At 42.6% G+C, this 20,970-nt stretch overlaps 2 protein-coding genes across 2 annotated transcripts; both read right to left on the bottom strand.

Moving 5' to 3' along the window:
• Window positions 1-15,721: 15,721 nt before the first annotated feature.
• Window positions 15,722-16,726, bottom strand: LOC113006973 (zinc finger BED domain-containing protein 1-like). Its single transcript, XM_026143252.1, has 2 exons — window positions 16,295-16,726; window positions 15,722-16,132 (listed from the first exon to the last, which is right to left on the bottom strand). The coding sequence occupies exons 1-2, from the start codon at window positions 16,724-16,726 to the stop codon at window positions 15,722-15,724; spliced, it is 843 nt and encodes a 280-aa protein (XP_025999037.1).
• A 22-nt stretch (window positions 16,727-16,748) lies between these two features.
• Window positions 16,749-18,012, bottom strand: LOC113007024 (zinc finger BED domain-containing protein 1-like). The gene is made up of 2 exons (XM_026143333.1): window positions 17,174-18,012; window positions 16,749-16,906 (listed from the first exon to the last, which is right to left on the bottom strand). Exons 1-2 carry the CDS (start codon window positions 18,006-18,008, stop codon window positions 16,758-16,760), a joined length of 984 nt encoding a protein of 327 aa, XP_025999118.1. The 5' UTR covers window positions 18,009-18,012; the 3' UTR covers window positions 16,749-16,757.
• Between the last annotated feature and the right edge of the window lie 2,958 nt (window positions 18,013-20,970).

Raw genomic sequence — 20,970 nt, 5'->3', positions numbered from 1 at the left:
GTGTATTCAGACATGTATCCCGTGTATTCAAACATGTATCCGTGTATTCAAACATGTATCCCGTGTATTTAAACATGTATCTGTGTATTCAAACATGTATCCGTGTATTCAAACATGTATCCCGTGTATTCAAACATGTATCCCGTGTATTCAAACATGTATCCCGTGTATTCAAACATGTATCCGTGTATTCGAACATGTATCCCGTGTATTCAAACATGTATCCGTGTATTCGAACATGTATCCCGTGTATTCAAACATGTATCCCGTGTATTCAAACATGTATCCCGTGTATTCAAACATGTATCCCGTGTATTCGAACATGTATCCCGTGTATTCAAACATGTATCCCGTGTATTCAAACATGTATCCCGTGTATTCAGACATGTATCCTATGTATTTAAACATGTATCCCGTGTATTTAAACATGTATCCCGTGTATTCAAACATGTATCCCGTGTATTCAAACATGTATCCCGTGTATTCAAACATGTATCCCGTGTATTCAAACATGTATCCCGTGTATTCAAACATGTATCCGTGTATTCAAACATGTATCCCGTGTATTCAAACATGTATCCCGTGTATTCAAACATGTATCCCGTGTATTTAAACATGTATCCCGTGTATTCAAACATGTATCCCGTGTATTCAAACATGTATCCCGTGTATTTAAACATGTATCCCGTGTATTTAGACATGTATCCCGTGTATTCAAACATGTATCCCGTGTATTCAAACATGTATCCCGTGTATTCAAACATGTATCCCGTGTATTCAAACATGTATCCCGTGTATTCAAACATGTATCCCGTGTATTCAAACATGTATCCCGTGTATTCAAACATGTATCCCATGTATTCTAACATGTATACGTGTATTCAAACATGTATCCCGTGTATTTAAACATGTATCTGTGTATTTAAACATGTATCCGTGTATTCAAACATGTATCCGTGTATTCAAACATGTATCCGTGTATTCAAACATGTATCCCGTGTATTTAAACATGTATCCCGTGTATTCGAACATGTATCCCGTGTATTCGAACATGTATCCCGTGTATTCAAACATGTATCCGTGTATTCAAACATGTATCCCGTGTATTCAAACATGTATCCGTGTATTCGAACATGTATCCCGTGTATTCGAACATGTATCCCGTGTATTCGAACATGTATCCATGTATTCAAACATGTATCCCGTGTATTAAAGATGCAGGCTGATACTGTTGGCTCTTCTTGGATGTTGCCCATCAAGTCTGAGTGAACCAAGCAAAAAACAGTTTAACTTGTATCAAGGATTTAGCTTCAATTACCTCAACCTCAGTGACACCCGCTTTCTGCAGCACAGCTTCATCCAGTCTTAACTGTGAATTATTCAGCCGGAGTATAAATAGTGAAGCACTTTCCCAGTGAGAGGGCCGTGGGGTTAAACTGGATCTCAGTGTGAGCCTGTGAAGGTGAGGTGCAGCAAACACAGAAAATATCAGAGCAGCAGCTCCCTCCAAGAGCTGTCAACAAGACTTTGTTGAATCATTCATACTTTTCACTGTCTGCCCTCGTGTTGCAAACAGAATGGATGATGTTTTAGTACAACAAGGTTCAAACCCCGATCATGAACCCTGCAGCTCCACTCTTTAGCTTCGTGTCACACACAAGTTTTCTGTAAAGTTTTTGTGTGCTTATGGGCTGAAATGTGGGCTGAGTGTCTGACACAACACACGTTGCATCACTGTTGGGTCAGAGATGCTCCGCTCGTCGAGCTGGTAGATGGACTGTGTTGAAATTTGGTACAGAATTCATGTTTAATTACAATAAATTTGCACAAATCATTTTATATATATATATAGCATACTTTGAGATTCCAGTGTAACCAGTGGGAATTTCATTAAATGACTCTCTTCACAAAGACTGCGCCCAATCAGAGGAGGCATAGAAGGCCAACCAGATTAAACTGGTTTTTGAAACCCCACATCACTGTAAAAGAAAAACAACAGTACGTAAGCCATCTTCCCTGCTGATTAACAATACCTCAGTTTAACACATATTAATTTAAACTGAAGACTCAAAATAATAATTACAGATATCTCCTGTAACGTGTTTGCTAGTTACTGTAGCTGTTTATGTTTCAGCCCACTGCGCTGGAGCTGACTGTTGGCTGCTAGCAGTCCCATTGCCTCGGTAACCCTCTAATGTATTTATGTTTCATTCTTATTGGTAGAGACAAGTGTAACGACCCACTTCATATTGCTGGCAGTTTTCTGTGTACGTTCTCGTCAGGTAGTGTGAGGAGGTTGGCCAGAAAGCACCTGGACGTCACTTCCTTCATCGTCACTTTCAAGTTTCCGACAGTCACAAACGTTGTACAGTTTCTAAACATTCCCACCATAACCATACACAGCTCGATGGTTATTAGTTTTTTGTTTTATTTATTTATTGCTGTAACAAATAATAAAATATCAAAATTTGGGAATATTTTCCGTTACATTTACAGAATCCCAAATGTCCCAAGCTTCTGTACGGATATCTTTGAAATGTAGAGCTGCAGATGTAACTAGAATCAGACGTGCTTTTGAATGAAAAGATGAACAGGAAATGATCTTCTAATGCAGGAGAAAGAGCCACCAGCCAAATTATTCATTCACATGTGCACTTTCCTTTGTCATGTGTTTGAAGGATCGCGTGCATGTGCATGCACTTACACGATGATGAAAGAAAAAAATATTAAAAGGCTGATAAATGCACATGTGTGCCTCTGGTCAGGTGTGAGTGAGCAGGACCACGCTGCCTCCTCTCTGTGGAGAACTGAGGCTGAATAGAGAGAACAAATGCTTCATACTGTGGCAAAGCACTATACTTCCAGAGAAATAATGTCGCACTAAAGGTAAGTAATGGCCAAAGTAATTGTCGTCATTTTCATCCTTTTCAGAGAGGATGTTAAAATATGCTCTGGAAATAACAAGAATATTCCTTTTTAATAATAGAATTCAAAAATATATGATGCCATGGAATCCAAAACTGGGCTCATTAATGCTGAAAAGATGATGGATCTTTAAAAGTAATGGAGTAATTCTGTACTCCGTACGATCCTTTCAGTGAAGCAGGCAGGCAGAGAGTGGGCGAGAGTGGGAACAGAAAGAGCAGCATTTGTTGTTTCTGAGAAAGGTGCAGAGGCTTTGGGGGAGAATTTCTCAGTGTGCAATAAATAATGCATTGAATTGTATTTATTTGAGTTGCAGATTATACTATATGACTGCACAGTTCAATGAAATCACTGTAAAATAAAATAATAACAGTTTTATATCTAAACGCATTTGCTCAGGACATTTAGTGTTGCTGCGTTGAGGCATTTTCTTGCCTTTTGTAACGTCCACAGCTCCTGACATTGAGGGAACATTATAAACTGACCAGTAAATCACCAGCTTTGCTTCACTCCCTTCAGGTTCGTCAGTATATCATCAAATCCTTCTCTGCTCTTCCCCCAATCATCAACTAGGCTTTCATACCTTTGATTCAGTATTTTGTAAAAGCCTCTTTAGCTCTGAGTTATAGCAGCTTGCAGCTTTCAACTGGAAGCTGCGACATTTGTACTGGGTGTAGAACGACCACTCTGTAGCTTTCTTATGATGCTGCTTTATTGAACGTACATCCAGCATGGGTTATCACAGCACAACAACGGGTGCGGCAGCTAGGAGTAGAACTGCACATAGACTGCCCCGCCGTGAAGCATGTCAGGGTGGCGTAAAGCCGCAATGCCCACCCCCTCAACACAGGCAACCCAGTATATGACACTGGGCAGCATATTCTTCCTGCCAGTTTCTGTCGAGCACAGTCAGATCTGAGGGAATAAATCTGTGTGTTTGTTTTGTTGCTGCCACGTCACTTCCTACATCTGCTTGATTAACAAAACAAAATAACTCCGAGGCACAAAAAGAATCCTGTGAGGGTCCGATTACAAAACAGCTTTATCTGGATGTTTAACTAAATCCATTAGTCACTGACCAGTTATCACTGAGTTTTTAGGAGCTTAGCTTTGTCCCCAGCGTTTTCTATAAAAAAGGAGAGCCAGAAAAATGAAAACAGGCTTTAATAAACTCTTCAAAAAATGCAAAAGTTGTCCAACAGAGTTACAGTTAGTATAACTGGTTTATTTATCACATAATATTATCATAAATAATATCTGACATAACGTGACCTGTGCCCCCAAAGGTACAGACATACTCATGATGTTGTTTGCTTTTCCATTAAATTACCAGGAAATTATAGTTCTTAATAGTACTTATACTGCATTTAAAATTACTTAGAGTATAATTATTTCCTAGTTTTGTAGTGTACCTACCTTTAAGTATTTGTATGTAAGTGTAATTAAACTGTTATTAAGTTACTGGGGAAATACGCCCTTAGTCACAGGTCGGATCATCATATTAAACCTCCAAAGGTGGCACATAGATAAACACTACAACTGTCAGCAGATGTGTGAATCAAAGTGAACACAGTATTTATTTGGATGTGTTACCGAAAGAAAATAAAGGGGAAATTATCCATAGAGGCTCATTATTTTTTGTTGTTGTACCAGGTTGTAAGTACGTCTAAAGTAGACATTTTATGGTGTGAGTCTAAAGTCCTTCACTTGCATTTTGATCCTTGTGGCCGCTCCCAGAACTGTCGTTTCTGGTAAGCAGAACAAATAAATGGACTGGGCTGGGTGAGAAAGGGCAAGCACCGTTAAATCAATACCAAATTAAATATGCAGATCATAGACCACAGCAGTCATGATCAAGGCTAAATACTCCTGCCTTAGGCGCTGCCGGCAATCAGGGTGAACGTGGAAGCTATGCGACTGTTTTATCCAAACAATAGCATTTTTATAGACTCAAATAAAATCCTACATTTCTGGACAGTTTTTTGTGAGACAGATTTAACAGATTAAATAAAGTTCACCTAAACATGGACAGTAGAGCAGTTTTTATTCTCCGTGAGTTCTCTTGTTAAGTACGAGTCATTTCCATTAGGCAGAAAGTTTTGTTGCCATTTTTGAGCCAACCTCAGAGTTTGCACGATGGAGATCTTTTTATTCTGCTGTTCTGCAATTTGCAGGGAAATGTGGGCCAGTTGTGTGAATGGATGCAGCTCACAGCAGTGTAGCTGTGAGCAGTCAGGCTGTGAGGGAAGCAACACTGCTGCTTCCCACTTTACAGGCTCAGAAGACTCTGGCTCTGTTCACAGCTTCAACACTTATCTCCCCTGAGCAGGTGTGTGTGTCTGCGAGTGTGCGTGTGAGCAAGCGTGGATTTATCTGACTTGTTATTCTCATCATTCAGATGGATGTTGTGCGTTCGTGTGTGTGAGAGAATCTGCGATGAATGTGTGTTTGTGCCACTTCTTCACATTTGCATGGCTCTGACTGTTTATGTATAGATTAAATTCACTATTTATTTTGCATCTTTAGCCATGCGTCTGCATGTCTGTCTGTATATGGAACTGTTTCAGTGTGTGGTTGTGGAGAATAAACTGTGGTAAAATGCTGGGAGGCTGTCTCTGTTCTTATCACAATGGACGTGGAAGCTGAGGCAGAAAGAAGAAAGAATGAGAGAGAGAAAAAGACCGAACAACACCACACTTGTCAAAAATACATCCCTCTTGTCTGCTTTTTTCTTCTTAAAGAAAGTCTATTGTAAAGCTTTTGCAATTTTCCTCTGTGGACAGTGCAGCACTGTACTGTGTCAGGAAAGTCAAAGTGCTATTGACTAAAATGTCTGAGTGCTGCTTTCCAGTGGGTCGTGTGGAGAGGAGCAGAGCCTCTGGAACAACTTACTTCAACTTACTTCTAATGCATGAATTCTCTATAATCATAGCTTCCCCTGTTCTTCACACTCTGGTGCTGTCATGTACGATTCTCACAATACACACCGTCTACCACCTGTTTGATGTATAAGAATGATGTGATACCCAGTTAAGGAGGAACACTGAATAATATATGAAGCTCATCATTCTTCATTTAAAGCTTCCTCTGTGCTGAAGCCCTCCCTCTGTTGGTCTGATACAGACTGTGATGTGTCTCCTGATGCACCCTGAGTCACCGTGTGCCAAGAATGGTTTCTCTCCTCCTTCCAATGCAGACATTTCATCGTGTAGGCAAACTCAACCAAATCCAGCTAATCTTGCACTTTTAAGTCCAGCTGCAGTGATCTGACAGTGTTTGGTCAAATGTTTGTGCTGGTATGAAGATAAAGCTACATCTGACCTGGAGAGCTCTCACTCACTGCTTCATCGTTAGAATTCACAAGCAGGTTTCAAGCAAAATGACCAAATTCCAAAATGAGCTGCCTGATTCATAAAATCTACAGTCCTTGGGTCATGATGCAGACATGGGTGGGATAGAGCAGCACTTACCATGGCAACAAGGAAAGAGAGACACCAAAACAAAGACACAGCAGCCCAATGAGAGGACCTCTGAGAGTCCAGAATGTGAAGCTAGAATATGACAGTAGACGTGTGGTCGAGCTACAACATTTAAAATATGTATTAGGAATTTTTTTTTAAGTTTTGTTTTCATTGTCATACAATTTATCAAAAAAACTGACTTTTATGTTGCAGTGTTAAGTCAGTGCCGCTTGCAGGTAATGAATTAGCAGAAATATTCCAAATGAAAAAAGTATTCAAAGAATGATTGAGCTGCTATTTGCTGTAACATGTTACACAGAATCACAAAAATCTTTAGTATAACAGGTAATGTAATTTAGTCTTTCTGTAATGTAGATCTAAAACAACCAGTGTCTCTCTCACACAGGGGCGGATCTAGAAGTGTGGCATGGGGTGGCAAGTGCCACCCTAAAATGATCCCTTGCCACCCCAAGTGCCACCCCAGTTTTGCATATGACAGTGTTGTTTATTAAAATAAGATAGCATTAACAGTTTGAGTGTAGTTACAGTCAACAGTGATTATAAATGCTAAAACTTTAAATATTGCATAGTGTTCCCCCCCTACCATTAACAAATGGTTCAGGCTTTTTTCTTGTTTTCAGTAGCAAGCGATACTTATGATTGTGCCAGAGCACATTCTGAACAACACCATGGGAATTTCGGATTTTACACAGGTGGGTGGATGTTACACTGTGGAAATGGAAGGTGAGTGTTATTAACCCTCTGTGGTCCACGGACACGCTGCACCTCCAAATCACATGACTGATGTAAGCTGACACAGCAACAAGCTGCAGCCACGCTGAGTCTCTGTTTCAGCCACATTGAAAGTTCGGACTTTAAAGTTTTAAAATTTTAATTACAGGCCAGTAAATCCAGAGTTATGATAAAAAAATATATCAGCCACGCTTCGTTCTAAATACTGTCGTCACGTGTGTGCGCGCGTGTGCGCGTGCGTGTGTGTGCGTGTGTGTGCGTGTGTGCGTGCGCGTGTGTGTGCGTGCGTGCGTGTGTGAGTTTTAAGCATTTTGTAAGGACAGCGCGAAAACAGTAAAGAAGAAAAGCCACCTCTCTCCTATCAGTGGAAAAATGCACCATGTCGACCAATTAAAAAAAAAAGTCAACACGTGTGATTTGGTGTTTTAGGAAGAGGGAAAAGTTTGGGGAGTGACGGTGACGGCAGCGAGACAGAGCGAGCGAGCGAGAGAGAGAGTTTTTAGATATAGGAGATTTGTGACGTTTAGTGTGTTGTGTAGTCGTTGTTTTGTTTTGTGTGTCAGTGAGGGCACTAATGAATGTCACAGAGGCACATTTGCAATGTAAACACTGTCACTAAGTAGAAAACCAGCGGAGTGATACACCTGCTGTTGTCAGGCCTGCAGGTTTCTCCCTGTGCTGTTCTCCTGTTTTTACTGACACACATCATTTGTGGGGCATCTTATTGCAACACCTGATTGTTCTCTCATTTTAGTTTTAGTAAGATTTTTAAATGGTTATACAAAATGAAAAAAAAAACGGCAGGTGTATTGGCTGCATTTTTAGATAAATAGTTGTTTATGTTTACAAAATGTACAATTTATATTTGCATTTCAAGTTATAAAAATTTACTCAACATGTCTGTGGGTTTTTTTACAGTAAAAAAAATACTACTAGGATCTTAAGTTCTTTGTGTGATTTCAGATCAGTAACACTAATGCAGTATGTCAGTGAAAAAAACAACTAAATTCAGTTGAGCTGAAAAGATACCAAACAAGGTAAGAGGGGAAAAAAAATGAAACAAACGTAAACTCAAAAGGAGTCACACATCGCCGGTTGTATTTCAGACCTCAGTGGGTTCATCCAACAAATCATGAAAAATGAGGTTTACATGTTTGTTCATGACGGTGCAGATTTCTGACATTTTGTGTAATTTAAGCTGTAACAATGTGACTGTTTTCTAACAAAAAACAGTGAAACTCAAGTTAGACCTGTGTTTGTAAATGAAGCGCCCCATGTTGTGTAGCTTTCAGGATTTTATACTTATTGGGCTACATACTTATTTATCATACAGGCTATACAGTACATATAATCAAAACTCACATGTTTTATGTAACTAAAGTGTGTAATCATGTGGGCCACAGACAATAATTAAGTTATAGACTATATTTATATGAAAAACGTGCATACTTACTGCATTTGAATTATTCTAACCATATATAACCACCTACATATGTGTTTGGGAAAGAAAAGGCTTTGATTTTGCCCCCCCCCCCCCCCATTTGATTTCTTTGCCCCCCTCATGCCACCCTAAGAAAATTTCTCTAGATCCGCCCCTGCTCTCACATACCCAAAGACGTTGATTCTGTTCATGTGGACGGTTCTGTTTATGAGGCTGGAGAAACCTGCAGTCAGCTGAGACTGAAGAAGTCACTCGGACGAGTGACCAAACGTTTCTCCCACTGAAAACGTCCAGATGAACAGAGTCCAGTTTTGGGGATTTCCTGACCTTCTTTTGTTTTGTTTTTTCCGTGTGTTCAGAAACTGTCTGCAGTGTGAGCACAGTGGTTGGTCAGTTGGACAACCACCAGGCATACAGTGGAGTGAAAAGTGTCTGCCCCCTTTCTGACTTCCTGTTTTTTGTATGTTTGCCACACTGTTTCAGATCATCAAACAAATATAAACATTAGACAACGAAAACACAAGTAAACACAAAGTGCAGCTTGTAAACGAAGGTGTTCATGATTAAGTGAAAAAGTGATTGCCCTCTAAACCAGCAACGACTGCAATCAAGCGCTTGCGATAAGTCTTCATTTTATTTTGGACCTGCTGGTGTGTTTTGGATCATTCATTTTTTCTCCATTTATGTTTGGATTTTTAAAAAAGAAACACCCATTTTACAATAGAAACGACTGTTTTTGTTTACTTGTTTTATCTTTGTCTAATATTTTAATTTGTTTTATTATCATAAACATTTAAGTGTGACAGACACACAAGAAAAAACAGGAAATCAGGAAGAGGGCGAAGACTTCTTCACACCACTGTACACATGTTGGCTAATCACACAATGATATTGTGTTATGCTGCTTTAGACATACAACATAGTTACTTCATTTAAACTGTCTGTCATTTCACAGCAATGCATAGCATGCTGAACTGTTTAGGATAGTTACAGAGCAAAATGTTCAGAGAAGAACTTGGATGGAGCCCAAGGAGCACAGGGTTCACCGTGAATATTTTACAGGGATCACATTATATTCATTTCATAGAAATGAAGCTGAGAGGCACATCTGATAGCCTGACGTATTATTTAAAGTATGCATTACTATAGCCTACATTTTACATCATAAGATAAAGGGTACTCTGCTAAATGTGCTCTGGATTCTGCACGTGTCAATAATGTATGAGCCGGAGTAGAAAAGTCCTATTTCCTGCTTCCCTCCTGAGGATTGTAGTTGCCATTGGAGTGAGTGGAGCTCTTGGCTGTCACTGTGGAGCTCATAATGCAAACTGCGTACAAATCCTCCTGGGATGATGCTAGTCTGTCAGCTCTTTGGATGTTCTCGCATTCTTCACAGATTCTGTCTTTCTTCACTTTGCTGGAGGGTTTTTGTTGCTCTGTTTAATTTCTGTTTTTTTGGCTCTCTTTAACAGTATAAAATAAAATTGCAATCAAGGGGCACGTGTGATCAGGTCATAGCTTTACTTTTTAAAATGTTGTTATTATAGTCGTGTTAGGATGTTTCTCTTCACACAACCTCCTCAAAACTGGGAGTTTTCTTTCAGTCACAACTTGAGCAGCTGGATTCTAGTTGGATTCAGAAGATAATGTGAGAATCCATCTTGCCAGGCTTCATGCTCTGCACTTGTGGCCAAACCACAGTTTTTGGGGCCAGCCAAAATACCCCGGGGATGTACTGGCAGATACAGGCATTTTTCAGGTGTAAGTTAGCCTGTCACACACAGTTACAGACGCATCATCTGCCAATTTTCTTTTTAGATCCGTGTGCCCTTTTCCAAACAGTTCCAAATAAGGACATGTACTCTGATGCTCTGTCCAACAAACCATCATGTTGCCTCCTGTGCACTCTCCCATCTTTATTAAGTCTCACAGCATGATTTCTTGCAAGTTCAGGCAGTTGCTTAACATGTAGACTCATGCTGGCCTTAAACACAGCCCAGGCTAAAACTGATAAAGCTGCTGTGCAACTGGAACTGACTTCTGCTGATAATGCCATGTAATGTTTAATTCTGAAGCCTGTGGAAATTTGATCTGCTTCTCAAAAGGAACTAAATCAGAAGCGACTCCACACTGACACCAGCGCAGATATTACGGTGGTAGAAGGAGGAAATATTTACAGATAGAATATGACTGTGGTTTGGGTTTAAATATGCATTCATTAAAAGCATGGAGGGTTAAAAATTGTGCTAAACTGTAACTCCATTCTTTTAACAGACTCAGTGTATCATGGCACCAGTGCATAAGCACACCTCGTGCATGTCTGTGACTGCGGCTTTGACTGAATGGCATCATTTCACACGCTGGGAATGAAAAAATCCCAATAAAAATGTCAATAATCAGCAGAGCAATGTAACGTTCATAGCATGAAATCTGCACAACTGCTCCCACGAACCAGCCAAGAATTTATCAAGAATCTACTGATCTGCTGCTGCTGCAGGCGTGTGTGTGTGTGTGTGTGTGTGTGTGCGTGTGTGTGTGTGTGTGTGTGCGTGCGTCGTGTGTGTGTGCGTGCGTGGTGTGTGTGTGTGTGTGTGTGTGTGTGCGTGTGTGTGCGTGTGTGTGTGTGCGTGCGTGCGTGTGTGTGTGCGTGCGTGCGTGCGTGCGTGCGTGCGTGCGTGTGTGTGTGTGCGTGTGTGTGTGTGTGTGTGTGTGTGTGTGTGTGTGTGTGTGTGTGTGTGTGTGTGTGTGTGTGTGTGTGTGTGTGTGCGTGTTGATGGCGGTGTTCTGGGTGCATGTGTGGATATTTTTTTGGTGCAGTGAATTCACTGAATGTGTTTTTCACAGCATGTGTGTGTGTAGAGTTTCTTTTAAGAGACATGTTTTATTGAAGGGTATCAAATCTCAAAAGTCTCCCTCCTTCTCTCTTCCCAAGCCCACTACATCACCATAGCAACCGGACCAATCAGCCTCACTGAATATGCCAGATGAGGCCGACTTGAAAGACTAAGAAAATCCCTCCTTGCCTCCTGCCCCCCTCCGACTCTCATCTATTCCTCGTCCTCTCATCCTCTTTCCTCCCTTCATGCGATTTTATTTTATCTCTCCCTCCCTTGTCACTTTCCCTGCTGTACCATTCTCCCTTCGTCGCATCCGTCCCTGCTTGACTCTCCCTCCTCCTATCTGATTCTCTCTCATCCCTTTCCCCCTTTCTCCTTGTCTGTTTTACTTCCCTCTCTATGCATTTCTCTTCCTTCCTCTTTTATTGCATTAAACATGTCTCTCTTTTTCTTGCTGCCCACTCCATGCAATTTCTCTCTGCACTTCCTCGCCCTTCCTTTGCTTCATTGGATTAAAAAGACACACCCAGTCATCGTGCAAAACCATCTCTTTCCCCATAGTGAGATATGGGGACTGGCATGCTGCTGACACTCACCATCTGTCCCCGAGACATGGGGACCAACAGTGAGAGGAGGGGGAGAGAGGAAAGGAGAGCAGGGCTGGCTTATAGGAAGCTGCCAAGACAGCCTTGATTATTTCTGACTCTCAATTTGCACTCAGGCTTCAAAGGCAAAACTGCTGTTCTGCTTACTGTATATGAAGCAAAGCTATAAATTTGGCACTGAAAGAAAGTCTCATTCAAAGATGTGGAACTTGAATAGAAAACTGGAACGGTGGCGACTGTGATCGTTTTATGACTTATCAGCCAGATACTAAGCGTATATCCTTAAAGGACCACGCCACTCGATTTGCAGAATGAGCAGATCTACTGAGTAAATCCTGTGTGGATAAAATATTGCTGGCAACTAAAAATCTTCCATGTGGACCTGTAATTTTTAAATGTGTTCCTCCAATTGGCAACGTCTCACTTCCTTTTAGTTCACTCTGAAATTCAGCTGGCACAGACTTCAAACGTGAACACATCTAAAGAGCTCATAATGAAACACTTTTTTCATTTAAACACAGAATGTAATTCCAGCTCCGTTTACATCAGCAACCAAAGACAGAGTCTGATGATGTGAAACACCATGGCATCATGGGAATTATTGGCTTCACCACCGCTGTACTCAGTAACAGTCTGTTCTCATTCCCAGATACTGCCCTGTGTCAGTGCAACAACATAGCTTGTTATAGGTTTCCAGTTTATTCTGGAGTTAAAACATACAAATTCCAAAGATAACGCTCGATGTGGAAGATCCATTCATTCATTTTGTTAAATGCTTTTCCATTTAGGAATCCAGGGCTGTGGGGCCGAGCTGACATGGGGCAAGAGGCAAAGTCCACTATGGACAGACATCTGATCAGTCACAGGGTCAACACATAGAAACAAACTCTCATGGTCACCTTCTCTGTGACCAGTTTAGAACCATGATGAGCTAACATGCATGTCTCTGGACTGTGAGGAAGCCTACGTAGCTGGATTAAACCTGCGCAGGCACAGGGAGAACATGCAAGCTCCACACAGAAAGGCCAGCCATGCATTCACACACATGTTTTTACCCTTTCATGTCTGCTCTTCCTATTATTGTGGAGCTGAATCAATGCTGGAGTAGTCACACACTGAAAGGGAATGTGAGTGACCATGAAACCATTACACATGGCTGTAAACCAAAACAGGAAAAGTGGATTCTCTTCATCTGGACGCAGCGTTTTCATCCAAGTCACTTCTTTAGACTCAGCTGAATGATTGATCAATGGCTATGAGAACGTTTTGTACCTACAAAGTAAAGAGTACATAACCTTTCTGGATGTCCTTACCTGGATGATTGAGCATGCATCAAGACAAAGCAGAGACAGAGTGTCTCGCAACTATGAAAAGCCTCCGAAAATGATCAACGTATGCATAAATAATAAGGCAGGGGGGAGCTATTGTTCATAATAGAGCATGGAGAGTAGTATTTCCAGCCTGAGGAAAGAAAATGAAGCCTGAAGTCTAGTGGGGTGGCATCAGATACTTCTGTATGGATGCCAGAGGGCAGTGCCTGGGGTGTGCCTGGGGTGTTGTCATTTAGAATAGTGCATAGACGTCTCACCATTATCTATGATGTGATAAAGGCCTGATGTCCTGGGCAGTTTGTAACACCTCCTGCTGAGCCTTCTTGTCCTGGGCCGTGCTCGTCTGCTAACAGTAAGGACCTGCAGCAGTTCACCTACTCCACCATCATCTCAGCGCCTCTTTCCAGAAATCCAAAAATTAGCTTCTTTGTTTTGTTGAGCAGGAGTTGTTTTCTATGGACCTCGTCTCCTGTGTTTTCTGTGGACTTTCACAACTGTCAGTTGCCTTCCAATCTGCACTCTCACCATGATATGTTGTCTGGCCATCAACAGTCTCCAAACTTCAAAATAGAGTTTCTCCATGTTTGGGAATACAGTCACCGGTGTGCATCTCCAACAGGAGTAAGCGAAGGAAACAACCCTGGGGGGCTTTGGTGTTGAGCGGAGGAGGTGTGATTGCCAATCCAAACTGTCTGCGTTGTGTTTATGTGGAAGTCCAATATCCAACTGCAGAGTGTGGCACTGAAGACAAGAGTGCCAAGTTTGTTTCCTGGGGTCATCGTATGAATGCTGAAATGGAGTCAACAAACAACACGGTGATGTACATGTTATCATTTTACATGTGTTTGGAGGCAGAGCTGAAGAAAAGGCATCCTCACAGAACAATTTATCATTACAGAATATATGATTAGACTTAAACATCATCAACTTGACTTCTGTCACCGTTTCATATTGTTGCCTCAAATTATACAGGCACGGATTGTAATTTATTTTTTTTCTATTGATATTGGCTTTTACAGCCTGTTTTAATTGATTTTATTTTATTTTCTATGGTGTTTTGATTCTTTGATGGGGGGGGTTTTCCCCCCCACATTTCATTGTTTTGTGAGGTTTTGCATAATTGTGTGTGGGGGTTAGGCTCTTTTTTTTTTTTTGCTGTTGAACAGTGATATCTCACTTGGGCCAACATGTTAGGTGAGGAAACTGCGGATGGCGCTATGCCTGATCTGTTCTCTGCGGGGAGTAATATGACCTTTGGTTTGGGGAGGGGTCATCAGATTGCTCCAAAGTGTTTTGGGAGGGGTAGGCCAGTAGTCCCGGGTATTGGTGCCCACACTGTAGACCAGTCAGTGATGCACTCACCATTAATGCCAGCAGCTAGCTCCACACCAGCTGCTTGCGAACGCCAAACACACACCCAGGCTGTCACTAGTGACATGTTGAGCAGCTTGATCACTGACTTAGCAAAGCAAATTGGGGAAAATATCACGTCCTCTCTTAACTCTATGCACCAGCCAGCCCCCACCCAGCCACAGTCTCCCCAGAATGTGCCCTCGAGCTGCAATGACCAGTCCCAGCTGAAGGTTGTTGTTCAGTCAGACACCAAAGCTCCACCATACTTTAAGGGTGACAACACAGATCTATTTCCCATCGCTGAATGGGAGGACATGATGAGATGTTATCTGCACAGAATCAGCTGTGACACAGATGAAGAAATGTTTGCCATATTAATGTCTAGACTTACTGGCAAAGCCAGAGATGTGGTCAAGGTGTCACTTCGTTGCCGCCCTGAGTTGAATCGGAATGATTACTGCTGTGTTTTGGGTCATGTCGTGGATGCTGGTGGTGTCTCGGTTGATCAGGATAAAGTGAGGGTTATCGCCAGTTTTCAGAAGACTGACCTTATGGATGGTGATGGTTAGGGCTGCTCGATTATGGCAAAAATGATAATCACGATTATTTTCAATGAAATTGAGATCACGATTATTTCACGATATTTATTTAACAATAACAATGCATTGCCAGCTTTAAAGATTGTCATAAAATAATGTGCAAATTCTGATAACCGTGCAAATGTTTGCAATATAAAAAATAAATAAAAAATGTAAACATTAATGTTTAGTGAACTTCAAACTACTGCATAATATTTATGCATACAAATAACCAAACATCAAGGCAAGCTGTGTAGCCACACAATGCACAATTGCATCAAACTGACATTGAGGTATGTCAACTAAAGTTGCTGCCTGAACAAAAATAAAATTAAACACTGAAAGTAGTACCTTTTATAAGAAATAAATAAAAACTAGTAGGCCCGAGTCCCATACAATCTCAAAATGGCTCAACAAAACATGGTTCCTGCAACCTTTCAAAGGTTTTTAGCCAAAATCACCAGCCTATTGACATGATCAGGCTTCAGGGATGCACGCAGGCAGTTGACAACATTTCCACCAGTACTAAAGACCCTTTCTGTTGAGGCATTTGTGGCTGGGATGCAAAGATATTTCTTTGCCAGGATGGAGAGTCGTGGGAAGAGGTTCTGTGATAGCTTCCACCACCCCAGTGGGTCTTCCTCTGTGTCCAGGGTCCCTGCCTGGAGGTAGGCCTGATACTCAAAAGCTATGGCCTGGACAAGTTGAAGAGCATGTTCTGCACCTGGAGCTGTGCTGTGAGGGGCCTTAAAGAAGCTGCTTAGGCCCTTTTCCCTCTTCTTTTGGTTTGATGCACCATCATCAGCAACCTCCGTGTTACCAACGGGTGTCCCCATCACTGCAGCCTCCTTTAATGGGACAAACATAAAATGACAGCAACACAGAATGAGGAACCAGTTTTATCTGTCTCGGGTTTGGCATTCTAGAATACAATCCTTAAATAATTACTATAAATAATGATAGATAGATGGATAGATGGATAGATAGATGTTTAGTATCTTTATAAATACCATGATGGACTTCATTTCCATTGTCAGTCTGGCTTTTATTGTCTCTTGGCTGACCTCGCTTACATATCTCAGTTTGAACCTTGGGTCCAGGACAGTGGCCATGTCAAGCAACTCTTGTGTTGGTGAGTCACCATACTTTTCATTTAGGTACTCCAGTATTCTCCTCTTGATGCATTTTGAGAGGTCTGTGTCATCATCTTGCTCAGCCAAGATTGAGTTGTTAAATAGGTGGAGTGTTGGTTTTATTAAAGACACACTAACATATTTCTCTCCAGAAAGTGCATGAGTGAATTCAACCAGAGGTCCCAAGGTCTTGTTGATGGCCTCAAGGACATCAATGTCCTGCCATGAGGGGATGAGGTGCCTGGTTCCTTTGTCTTGGGAGAGGACATGGGCAATGGCCTTCTGCTGCTCAAGGACTCTGGAAACCATGGCCTGCCAAGATCCCCATCTGGTTGGACATTCAGTCTTTAAGGAGTGGTCTGGCAGTTTGAGGTCTATCTGTGCCTTTTTCAGCTCTCTCTTTTTTTTTCCAACTGAATGAAAAGGTGCTGACCACTTTTTTGCAGACCCCCACTGCACGCTCAATCCTGTGATCTTTCATGGCTCTTTCTATAAAAACATAAAAAATATAAACAAGCATTATCAGGATGATGATTGTCATTTCCTTGAGTATGAATGAATAAGAAAAAGTGATGGTAGCTTATTTATGTGTTTGTATAATTCATAGAAAATGTGTATGACTGTGAGAATGAATAAAAGTATCTCTGAATTTAAATCGTTTTTTATTTATTATATTCATTCAAAGCATTATGTTGTATACTTATTGAAAGAAAATCACATTATGCATCATATTCAGTAGGAATTAGGCCTACTCACCTATGGCCAAATGTAATCTGTGCCCAAAGCACTGGAGCCTCATCCAGCCATTCAGTTGTGCAGCCAGTATGACATTTGCAGCGTTGTCTGTGGTTATACAGACGAGTTTACCCTCCTCCAGATCCCACGTAGCCAGTGCTTGTTTCAGACCTGCAGCTATGTTCTGCCCTGTGTGGTCTTCTGGGAAAAATGATGTCTGGAGACATTTCGTTTTCATGTTGAAATCCATGTCAATGAAATGTACCGTGAGGCTCAAATACGGCTCCATGGTGCGGCTTGACCACAAGTCCGTTGTGGTGGCAAAATATTGGGCTGTAGCCACTTCCTTTGCAACACCATCATGACACTCGTCATATAAAGCGGGAATCGCCACTCGACTAAAATAGTGACGAAATGGCAAGTTATACCGTTTGTCCAAAGTGTTGATTAGTTTCTTAAAGCCGGGGGTGTCCACTGTGTTAATTGAGCATTGGTCTTTGGCGAGGAAAAACGTTACCGCGTTTGTTATCTCCTTGTGTCTCTGGGAGCTGGTGGGATATTTAGTCGCGTTGTACATGGTAGCGTGAATGGAGGTCTGTGAGGATGAAGCATGTGTTGTTGAGGGTTTTTCTCTATGCTCCTTCATTGTTTGATTGTATGTCAGTTTGTGAGCGGTCTTCAAATGATTGAATAAATTTGTAGTGTTGCCCTGTGGTGCAGCTACAACACCGTAGCAAAGTTTACACACTATATCGACTTGATCCACGTCGGACTCCGCGAACCCATAATGTTTCCACACCACTGAAGTAGTTTTACCTCGCTTTTCAACCAACAGCATTCTTTCTTTAGTAGCCATTATCCTCTCCTCTCCAAATAACGTCTGCTTAGCTTTCCTCAGGTACTCTTAATTGATGTGACGCGTGTTCGAAACGCAGAGAGGTGCGCTCGATTTGCCACCTCGCGAGAGTAAAGCACGAGGGAGGTGCTAATAATCGGCTCAGTCATTTTTAATGATCGTTGAAAGCCCAGATCGTAATCGTGATTAAAATTCGATTAATTGAGCAGCCCTTCTCAGAGGAAAGTGAGATCCTTCCTTGGCATGGTGATGTTTACCAGCATTTCATTCCAGGGTGCTCTCGTATTGCGAAGCCACTTTTTGCTCCGGCTTGAATTTTTGGCTCTGAAGTGGGCTGTGTGCGATAAGTTCAGCCACTGGCTCAAGGGTCACCGGTTCACTGTCTGGACTGATAACAATCCTCTCACATACATTCTGACTAAGCCAAAGCTGGATGCCTGTGAACAGCGTTGGGTCTCTAAGCTTGCACCATACTGCTTTGAGATCAAACATGTTCCTGGAAAACTGAACATTGTGGCAGACACCCTGAGCAGGGAACCGTTTGTGAGGCCGTTGGCCCAACGCCTCCTGTCGGAGCCCTACTTTGAGCTGCTAGAGCAAGTCAGTGATGTGAAAGATGCCAGTGTCCAAGATGCCTTCCGTTTGACCTGTCAGCCTCAATCAATACGCAGTGCTCCACCCTCTGCTGTGCTTGATGTGTCTCTGTCAACTGATGACGTGTCTTCTCTCATGTCTTCCCTCTGTGAGTGGGAGTCTGCTTCTCACCAGCGTGCAACATCCCTCGCTGGTCACCTGACCTCCATTAGTCCACCTGACTGTGATGTTACTCATGCGCTGTCCCATGCTGATCTCCTGTCTCATCAAACAGGGGATCCTGTGATCTCCAGAGTAGCCTGCTATGTTGAGCGTAAGCGCAGACCCTCCAGACGTGAGCGCTGTCATGAGAACCAACATACGTTGCGGCTCCTGAAACAATGGGATAAGCTCACATTCCTCAATGGTGTCCTCTACAGAGTCGTGAGGGACCCACTGACCAAACACAAGAGATTCCAGTTTGTGGTACCTGACTCCCTAAAACAAGTGGTGCTGTCTGGCATACACGACAATGCTGGCCATCAAGGTCAATCTCGCACACTCTCCTTGGCTCGTCAGCATTTCTTCTGGTATGATATGGAGAAGGATGTGCACGATCATGTGAGAAATTGCCGCAGGTGTGTTCTCAGCAAGACCCCAGAGCCAGCAGCTAGGGCCCCGTTGGAAAGCATTAAGACCTGTGCTCCACTGGAACTTGTGTGCATTGACTTCTGGTCAGCTGAGGACAGCAACAACAAGTCTGTGGATGTCCTTGTGATTACTGACCACTTCACAAAATTAGCACATGCATTCCAATGCCAGGATCAGACAGCTAAGAGAGTTGCTAAAAAGCTCTGGGATGGATTCTTCTGTGTGTATGGCTTCCCTCAGCGCATTCACTCTGACCGGGGAGCTAGTTTTGAGAGTGAGCTGCTCGCAGAGCTTCTGGTTTTGGGTGGCGTTGCCAAATCCCACACTTCACCATACCACCCCATGGGTAATGGTACCACAGAGAGATTTAATCGCACCCTTGGAAACATGTTACGGTCCCTCCCCCCCAGATGTAAGCAGAAATGGCCGCAGATGATACAGTCCATGACGTTTGTGTATAACTGTACGGCACACGAGACCACCGGCTTTGCGCCATTCTACCTGATGTTTGGGAGGGTCCCAAGGTTGCCAGTTGACCTCATGTTTCGGGATGTCCTTCATGATGACACCATTTGTGACTATGATACCTATGTCAAGTCACTGATGGATGACCTGCGCTCTGCCATGCTCCGAGCCCAGGAACACAGCACGATGGAGCAGAGACACCAGTCTGACCAGTACAACAGAAAGGTGAAGGGTCTGCCTCTTTCACTAGGGGACCAGGCGTTGTTGGCAAACAAGGGAGTCAGAGGAAAAAGGAAGCTCTCTGACAAATGGGAACCTGTTGTGTACATGGTAGTCGACTTGGATCCTGCTCTTCACATCTGCCGTATCAGAGACAAAGAAGGACATAAGCGTGTGGTGCATCGCAACCTGCTACTTCAAGTTAACTTTTTGCCCTTGGACACAACATTGAATGATGATGCTGCACATCCTGCTGTGAGTGTTGTCAGTGGCGCCGCTGAGTCTGACCTGGATGGGTCCGTGACATCTCTTGGGGGCACAGGAGCTGTACCTCCTGCCACTCATACTGTGGATTCTGTCTCCAGCATTGGCGAGTGTGATGACTGCACACTATCATGGATCCATCAGCAATCCGCCACTGACCCAGTCGAAGATGGCGTTCATGCGACCCCTCCTATGATTGGTGCTCCTGATCTTGGTGGGCTGGCTGGTGATGGAGCCTCCCCAGGCTCCTCTGCTGACTCCCATAGTTTTCATTCTCTTGAACCCGAAGATGTGGACTTGGATCAGGGACTTACCACACGTTTTGGTAGAATCATCAAACCAGTTCGGCGCTTGATCGAATCAATGGCTCAACTCAAAACACTCCTTGGTGTTGAACCTGTTCAAGCAGCGGTTATCGATGTGTGCATTTGTTTATTGCTGTATGTTGTCCATTGCTATTGTTTTTGGTAAAGAATAATAGAGGCACAGAGTTGACTGTATTTTGTCAGTCTGTGCAGTCTGATGGTGACGCCCATAGATATTATGGCCTGTTTTGTGTGGTGTAAATGGCACCTCATTTTGTCTATAGTGTGTCCTGGGATCTTGCTAGGCGCTGAGCGGGTCTCAGGTCTCTTATCCTCCTTGGAGGAAGCTATGTTGCTGATCTAATTCATTGTATATGTGATGTGAATTTGTTTGAGGCCACTGTATCTGTTGTTGTGGGTGTATTTATACTAGGGGTGCAACGATACACAAAATTCACGGTTCGGTTCGGTTCGATACTTTGGTG

Source organism: Astatotilapia calliptera, chromosome 15, assembly GCF_900246225.1.
Source record: "Astatotilapia calliptera chromosome 15, fAstCal1.2, whole genome shotgun sequence".
NCBI classification, from domain to species: domain Eukaryota; kingdom Metazoa; phylum Chordata; class Actinopteri; order Cichliformes; family Cichlidae; genus Astatotilapia; species Astatotilapia calliptera.
The sequence above is the reverse complement of the archived record's forward strand: the minus strand, read 5'-3'. Positions and strand labels throughout refer to the sequence as shown.

Bases quoted from the DNA above. Each gene is read 5' to 3' on its own strand.
- LOC113006973 (XM_026143252.1), bottom strand. From the start codon at position 16,726: ATGGTTTCCAGAGTCCTTGAGCAGCAGAAGGCCATTGCCCATGTCCTC. The intron at 16,133-16,294 runs GTATTTATAAAG...GTCCCATTAAAG, and splicing joins TGGAAATGAAGTCCATCATG to GAGGCTGCAGTGATGGGGAC.
- LOC113007024 (XM_026143333.1), bottom strand. From the start codon at position 18,008: ATGGCTACTAAAGAAAGAATGCTGTTGGTTGAAAAGCGAGGTAAAACT. The intron at 16,907-17,173 runs GTGAGTAGGCCT...ATGTTTTTATAG, and splicing joins CAGATTACATTTGGCCATAG to AAAGAGCCATGAAAGATCAC.